The sequence below is a fragment of the Lolium rigidum genome, chromosome 7, assembly GCF_022539505.1.
Source record: "Lolium rigidum isolate FL_2022 chromosome 7, APGP_CSIRO_Lrig_0.1, whole genome shotgun sequence".
Lineage (NCBI taxonomy): Eukaryota > Viridiplantae > Streptophyta > Magnoliopsida > Poales > Poaceae > Lolium > Lolium rigidum.
In genome coordinates this window covers 80,069,821-80,077,527 of record NC_061514.1, presented here as the reverse complement: position 1 = coordinate 80,077,527, position 7,707 = coordinate 80,069,821, and the positions used below count along the sequence as shown (strand labels likewise).

The following is a 7,707-nucleotide window of genomic DNA, read 5'->3' as shown; positions in this document are numbered from 1 at the left end:
TTTGATGTAATCAAAGTACTCATTCGGTGTAAGTGATTTACATGATCTCATTGTCGAACGATTATGTTACTATGTATCGAAAGCTTATAGCAAGACGAATTTAATGACTTGATCTTATGCTACGCTCATTATGGATGTGTTCATCACATCATTTATCTAATGATATGATTTTATTATTAATAACATTGAATGTTCATAATCTGAAAACTATGATCATCTATTAATCAACAAGCTAGTTAAACGAGAGGCTTACTAGTGACTCTAGTTATTTACACAACACACATGTATCAATGTTTCCACTTAATACAATTATAGCATGTGATGTAAACATTTATCATGAATACTAAGATATAACAATAACTTCCACCGCGAGGTAGGCGATGGTTAGGATAGAATTCAATGTGCCGCTGATGGATCGGCCCCACCATTTCCCGCCTCGCTTTTCGGTGCGTCCGGCGGCCCCGGTGCGCTCACGCCGGACCTCCTTCACGCTACCAAAGGCGTCCTAGTAAATCGGGAGGTGGGACTGGCTGCCCAGCAGATATAGAGCGGGCGGGAGATGTGTGGTCCTGATCTCGTAGCTAACATGAGCATCGTGGCGCATGTGTCCGTCCCACACGTCCGACCCAATCGAGCGCGACACTGCTGGGGATAACCGGGAGACGTTATAATCGCCTTCTTTATTTCCCGGTGAAGGCGAGGAGCAAGGATTCCCAGGTCAGTCGCCTGAGTTTCGGAGCTGAGACAGTAACTACAGTGTGACGAATGGAGTGCAAGGCGGCGTTGTCCCGGTGGCTTCTGCTGCTCTTCTTCTGGTGTGCTCACCTGCTGCTGCGCTCGTGTTCGTCGGAGATCCATCGCAGCCACTTCCCTCCCAGCTTCCTCTTCGGGACCTCCACTTCTGCTTACCAGGTACCCTGCCTCAATTGCTCCTCTTTTCCGGCCGTTTTAGTAGCAATAGCAAACTTCAGTCGTTCTTGCACATGCGGATCAGCTATGTCTCACCTAGAATCGGACAGAAGTTGCTCCTGTTACGATCTACGACCAAACGCACCAGTTCAGGTTGCGAGGGGAATAGATACACCAGTTCTTGCCTGAAAAACACAGCATCTCTGAAGAAATGTCGGTGCACATCGACATGCCAACCCAGTATCCAAATTTAATGGGCTGGGTCTGGTCATCCAACTGCCCAACCTCGTCGAACCTCCCAGGACCCAGCTCGTCTACATTGGGCTTTTCCAACCCAGCCAGATGTGGTCCACTCGGAGTTCCTATCTCTCCGGAGTCTACAGGCTTTGGCTGCCCTGAGAATGTCAATGGGGGACATGACCTTGCCCCTCGCACCACCGCCGACTTCGATGACGGGGTGCCTGTCCTACCACCGTCGTAGGCACCGTGGAGGAGCGCCCGAGCATCCGCTGAAGCCGCGGCCTTCAAGTTGAGTAATTTTTTTTATCCGAATCAAAGCACGGTTTATCTGGATTCTGAAGTTGCCAAAAAAAATTAGAATGTCACTCGCCTCGCCCTTGAAAATTTGTGGTTCGAGGGCGTTAGGCAGATGGCTAGTTGGATGTGGCTATACATGAGCGGGAGGATGGTCTCAAATTTTCAAGCGATGCCCAATATTTAACTGATTTTAACAACGGAATGATGCTGATTGCTGGGAGAAGCCGAGGAAATTTAGGCGCACGTTTTGGATTTCTGGTCCCGTTTCAAAGTTCATGATCCCAATGTGGGCTGTGTAGGAGTACATGATACTTCGGCCTCTTCGAGTTCGCCTGAAGTTTGTTGAGAATATAATTTTCAATTTTCCATTATGCAGATTGAAGGCGGATATTTGGAGGGTAAGAAAGGACTAAGCAATTGGGATGTGTTCACTCATAAGCAAGGTGAAGCATGAGAGTTTTTATTCCTGCACAATTTTCAATCTTGACATAGCTCCTTTTTTACTTGTTATAATTACTTTCATTTATATGCCTTTGCTTTCGTGTTTCCGCTCTTTTTCTTGGCGGTCTGTGTGAAGTCTATGTTGATGGCCAGGTCCGCGTTTGGTGCCCTATGTGGCTGTCATGTTTCATGATGGCCAGTCTTGGGCATGTTTGTAATCTTGGTTTTTGCCCAGTTTTTCTCTAGTTAACTATACAACACTTTCCCTCAAAAAAACAAATGCAACACTCTTTTAAATTAATGAGATGAGGCAATACTTTTTTACCTCTGTTCTTCTAATATGTTTTACTTTCTTTCTTACGTTTCTTGTATTCTATGGGTTCAGGTACAATTGAGGATGGAAGCAATGGTGATATTGCTGCTGATCACTACCATCGTTACATGGTATGTTTTCTACAAAATGCAAGGAAATCCTGAGGATGGAAGGTTATCATGTAAATTGTAATGAATACTACTCCCTACGTCCCAATGCATGTGGCACCATCGTTTTTCATGTTTTAGCTTTGACCACTACCTCGACTAATAGTACTAATACATGTCAGTTGTTACAAAAAAAAAGTTATATCATTTAAAACTTTCTTGAATACAAATTCGATGGTACATATAACCCATGTTTTTATCTTAAAGTTGATTGTCAAACTTAGACCTTGAAAAACATGTGCGACACTTAAATGGGGATGGATGGAGTACTGAAAACATTGTTCAATGCATCTCTTTTTGTACTATCCATCTTCTGATTTGTGTGGACTATATTTTTTCCTACTCCAGGAGGACATCGAGCTGATGCATTCCTTGGGTGTCAACTCATATCGATTCTCCATAGCGTGGACAAGAATTCTACCAAGTGAATTTTAACTTCCACAGTCATTTGCTTTCGTCAGGACTCAGGATTGCACTATTTGTTTCTTAGAGTTAAATGTAGATTGTCTCTGAAATTGCTTATTGCTGCAGGAGGCCGATTCGGAGATATAAATCCAGACGGCGTGGCATTCTACAATCAAATTATTGATGCTCTTCTGCAAAAAGGTTTTTAATAAAAAAATTACGTGGTGGGAATATTTTTTGTATGTCGTAAAATGCATTTGTTAATGGCATGCGTAACCAGGCATTCAACCATTTGTTACAATATTTCATTATGACATTCCACATGAACTTGAAGAGCGATATGGTGGATGGCTGAGTCCAGCAATCCAGTATGTCAATGTCTGTGCCTATTTGTCTATGTTCCTTCTCTGAAAGAAAAATAAAAGCTTATCTAACTTCTATGTCCTATTCAGGAAGGACTTTGGTTACTTTGCAGAAGTGTGCTTCAAGATGTTCGGTGACCGAGTAAAATTCTGGGTTACAATGAATCAGCCTAACTTATTGGCAAAATTCGCTTACATGGATGGATGGTTCCCGCCTAGTCGTTGTTCGAAGCCATTTGGGAATTGTGTCTTTGGAAATTCTTCAAAAGAGCCGTACATAACCGCTCACAATATGATTCTTTCACATGCAAACGCTGTCAGCATTTACAGAAATAATTATCAGGTACAGATAAGACTTTTCTTGGATAGAAGGTTACCTTGTCTGTTTTCCATACAAAGTTGTCATCCTAACGCGATCAACTGAAGAATTTTGTTATGGTTTAATATCTGTGTCATTTGGCAGAAGAAACAAGGTGGATATATTGGAATTTCTGTCGGCGCGAGATGGTATGAACCATTGCGAAATACCACGATTGACCTACTAGCAGTTGAGCGGGCTATATCTTTCAATGTTCCATGGTACTATACTATCCTTTAGGATGATAAGTGTGGATACAGATAATTAATATTTTGTCTCCTCATAAATCCACAACATTTGAGGTTCTTAAAAATATAACAAATCAGTCTAATACAAGTAATCCCAAGATTCCGTGCATCTCAATGTAGTGATTTTTGTTTCAGTACAGGGATGAAGAGAAACTAGACTCTCTTTTCTGAGCTGGACTTGTTTATTCTCCATTATTTCTTCAGTAGCCCTGTTTTTACTTTACCTGTTTTTTTATAGGTTTCTAGACCCTATGATTCTTGGTGATTATCCTCCAGAGATGCACGAAATCTTGGGTCCAAACCTACCTGAGTTCACCATAAAGCAGCGGAAGAAACTACGTGAAACAAAATTGGACTTCATTGGACTAAATCATTACTCAACATATTATGTGAAAGACTGCATCTTTTCTTCATGTGCACTGGACCCTATCGATGGGGATGCGCTAGCGGTTAGTTCTGTAGAAAGAGATGGGGTGCTTATAGGGAAAGAGGTAATTGTAAGACTGGTAACCACCAAATCATGTTAAGTTGGACTTTAAAACATGATGGAAAGCAACAGTAAATAGTGATTGCAGTCCAACTCATGCAGACAGGAGCGCCATTCTTTTACGATGTTCCACGTGGGATGGAAGAGGTGGTTATGTACTACAAACAAAGATACAATAATACAACAATATATATCACAGAAAATGGTGTGGTTCTCTCTCTCTCTTTGTCATCTTTTGAAGCTTGAATAATCGGTATTTATCATTTGAGTAGGACACTGTCTATTGGCACATGTCACAAGCTTGTATCTCTATTTGGAAGAAAGTGGAGTATTTGTTTTCGTCTCTCCTTCCAGAATTACATCCAGTGCTGCCAGAACTAGTTTTAATGGAGCTTGTCGGTTATTGTGATGTTACAGCCTTACAGAACAATAATTTGTGTAACATAAACACAAGCTAATTCGCATTTTCAGGTTATGCTCAAGCAAGCAATAGCAGCATGAGTGCTAATTATTTCACCAGTGACACGGGAAGAATTGATTATATGAGTGGCTACCTCAAATTTTTAGCCTCAGCCATAAGGTAACGTATGCAACTCTGGACACTCCATGAATAGATTTGGCTGCCAACCATGCATTAGAATACAGGACGGGTTTGAAATATTCTGCACTAATTAACATTCGATACCAAAGCATGGTGTTTTGGCATTTTTTTATAGTGCAAAAGAGAATTCAATACAATGCAGGGCCGTCAGCCCCAAATGGTTGATTGACCATAGCCGATGCTCTGTTCTCATCATGTTATAATTTCTGTCGTGGCGCTGCTGTCAAATTGTTATTTTTTGCTACTCTTGTTGCACTCTCTGAATACCAACCTTTGCTACAGGAAAGGAGCTGATGTACGCGGTTACTTTGTATGGTCCCTTCTCGATGACTTCGAGTGGACGTCTGGATACACGGACAGATTCGGGATCTACCATGTCGACTTCAAGACGCTGCAAAGGACGCCGAAATTATCAGCTCAATGGTACAGGAATTTCCTCAAGGGTTCACTTCTGACAAGAGAATTCCAAAATGGATCTGAACCGCAGCAGTATACTTCTTGAGGCAATGATCCTCGTGCCTGATTACTATGTAAAACATGATGCTTGGCGGACTTCTCGAGTATTACTCTCTTGTTTATCTCTTTGACATTTGAAAGCATTTTGATAAGACTGGGTGGGTGGTGTGCCAGGCACCAGTATTTTGTCCTAGGGATTGGTACCACTCATGTGCTTTACTTGATGTTTTCTCTTTCATCGAGAGCATCTTGTGGTATTGTGGATGCTAATAGTTTTTTTTTTCAATATTCCTGTCAAGTTTACAAAGTTTGACTTTGATTAAACCCAAAAAAAAGTTTTCCATTTGACTAAACCAAGACTCGAGGTAAATAATAATATAGGGACATATATTTGGTGCACATGAGCACTAGTGATCCTTTTTCAGAAAAGTAATTTAAAATCATATTTCTAAGTTCCTGAAAAATCTGAAAATAAGTCATGATGCAGTCAGTATTGTATCCCAGAAACTTTTAAATTCTCAACTAGAAATAATGCGTATTTTGGGCTGCACAAAAATAACAAATGTATGAATCTGAGTATAGTGATTCAAATCTCCGAAAAGAATTCCAACTTATTATTTTTGTCTAGCTCAGAAAACAAAATATTTGTAATTGAAATTTTATACGTTAGTGGAATACATCATTAGCTACTTTTAGAATTTTTTACATAACTTTTTAAAATATAGAAATATAATTTTCGAATTTTTTAATATAATGAGAGAAGATATTGTTTGTCATACTTATAGAGTTTGACCTTGACTAAACCCAAAACAAAGTTTGGCATTGACTAAACCCAGAACGCAAGGTAAATAAAAATATGGGGAGTAGACGTTTTACTAATAGGGTAACAAAGATATTGTTTGTCAGACGTGGTAGTTGTTGTCACAAACGGCAAATGAAAGTATAAAATGTGAAATGTAAAAGAAGAGGACGAAGAGAAAGAGATATGAGGGTTCTCTGCAGAACAATGGCCGTTCAAAATAAAAACAATCGATCCACCCCGTGGAAGGACCAAACGTACGCTTAGTTAACCTGGACCGGAGGACCCGATCAGCTGCCATGCATGACCATGATGCCGAATGGGACTGGCTGCCCGATACTACAGACACAGACCCGGCCCCAGCATGCTGGACCTGATCTCGTAATTAGCATGAACATCGGGGATTCGTGGAGCATGTTGTCCGGTTGATTCCGCGCGAGTTCCACGCGTCCAACTCTATCGCGCGGCACTGCAGAATTATAATCGCCTCGCACCGGCAGAATTCTCCAGAGTTTACTACTACCTCCCGAGTAGTTCACACTTGAGACTAAAAGCAGACCTGGCCATTGGCAGCCCGGCCCGAGCGGCCCGGCCCGACCCGGCCCGAAAAACTCGGACCTGGGCTGAGAAATGCTGGCCCGACATCCGGGTCGGGTCGGGCCTGGGTAGCCCGAAAATTAAGTTTAACACTACGACCCGGCCCGCGGCCCGACGGCCCGGTGGGCTTGGTGGGTTTTTGGTCGGGCCGGGCTTGGGCTGAATTTTTTGCCTCGGGCTGGCCCGCCCGGCCCGGCCCGACACATGCCCAGGTATACTTGAGAGAGCTGGAGACATGGCGCCTAGCCAAGCTTTTTCGTGGCACTCTCTTTGTTTTTCTTGATCCGATCGTTGTACCGTGGCAGCACGGAGAGTAGGCATGTGTTTGGGAAGCTATCCTGTGGTAGCACAAATTTTGCCATCTTAGCATCCTTCTATGTGATTGATACATCTTTCTATGGTGTATTCTCGAAAAAAAAATAGCTGGAGACAGGACGGACTGATGGCCCTACAGGGCGGGCGTCACTGCGGCTTCTCAAAGTTCTCATGCTCTTCAGCTCTTGTCGTCCGCGTCGGCGATCCACCGCAGCCAGTTCCCTCCTCCTCCAGATTTCTTGTTCGGGACCTCCACTTCTGCTTACCAGGTGCACCCCGACTTGCTCTTCTTTTTCCGACATTTAGTAGCAGTAGCAGCAGATTGCAATCGGACACAACCTGCAGTTTTCAAACACACTAGACAGTTGCGTTCATGCCTGGGCGATCCTACAATACTGTTCATCGTATAATCATGTTGTCGGCGACAAGCTGTTTTCTGTTATGTTAGAGCATCTCCAGTCACGTCCCTCAAATTATCCCTCAAAGCGATTTAGGGCCCGTCGGACAAAAAAATGTTTGCAGCCGCGTCCCTCAAACCCGATTTTTGTCTAGCGCAGCCCGATACGGTGTCCGGCGCCCCGAGCCCATCCCCGCTACACAGGGGACGCTCCGGGGACTCCGGACACAACGAACGAGCGAAGTGTGGCGGGATCGACGCGTCGGCGGCACATGAAAAATTCGTCCACCGCTCCCGCCTAATCGCCCTCTCCTG

General features: G+C 43.2%; 1 protein-coding gene across 3 annotated transcripts; it reads left to right on the top strand.

Moving 5' to 3' along the window:
- The first annotated feature begins 660 nt into the window (after positions 1-660).
- LOC124669651 (probable inactive beta-glucosidase 14) lies at positions 661-5,526 on the top strand. 3 transcript variants are annotated; one of them, XM_047206227.1, is made up of 12 exons: positions 661-912; positions 1,823-1,889; positions 2,273-2,331; positions 2,716-2,791; positions 2,899-2,973; positions 3,053-3,140; positions 3,225-3,477; positions 3,598-3,713; positions 3,979-4,231; positions 4,330-4,432; positions 4,699-4,807; positions 5,111-5,526. In XM_047206227.1, the coding sequence occupies exons 1-12, from the start codon at positions 766-768 to the stop codon at positions 5,328-5,330; spliced, it is 1,566 nt and encodes a 521-aa protein (XP_047062183.1). In that variant the 5' UTR covers positions 661-765; the 3' UTR covers positions 5,331-5,526. The 3 variants fall into 3 exon arrangements, with proteins under 3 accessions (XP_047062183.1, XP_047062184.1, XP_047062185.1); XM_047206228.1 differs by lacking the exon at positions 661-912 and adding an exon at positions 1,368-1,437; XM_047206229.1 differs by lacking the exons at positions 661-912; positions 1,823-1,889 and having other exon boundaries at positions 2,278-2,388.
- Positions 5,527-7,707: the final 2,181 nt, after the last annotated feature.

What these genes read in the sequence shown, in the direction of transcription:
- LOC124669651 (XM_047206227.1), top strand. Translation starts at nt 766, where the DNA reads ATGGAGTGCAAGGCGGCGTTGTCCCGGTGGCTTCTGCTGCTCTTCTTC. An exon ending in TGGCTGAGTCCAGCAATCCA is followed by an intron (nt 3,141 to 3,224) that starts GTATGTCAATGT and finishes TGTCCTATTCAG; the next exon opens with GAAGGACTTTGGTTACTTTG. An exon ending in TTTTTAGCCTCAGCCATAAG is followed by an intron (nt 4,808 to 5,110) that starts GTAACGTATGCA and finishes CCTTTGCTACAG; the next exon opens with GAAAGGAGCTGATGTACGCG.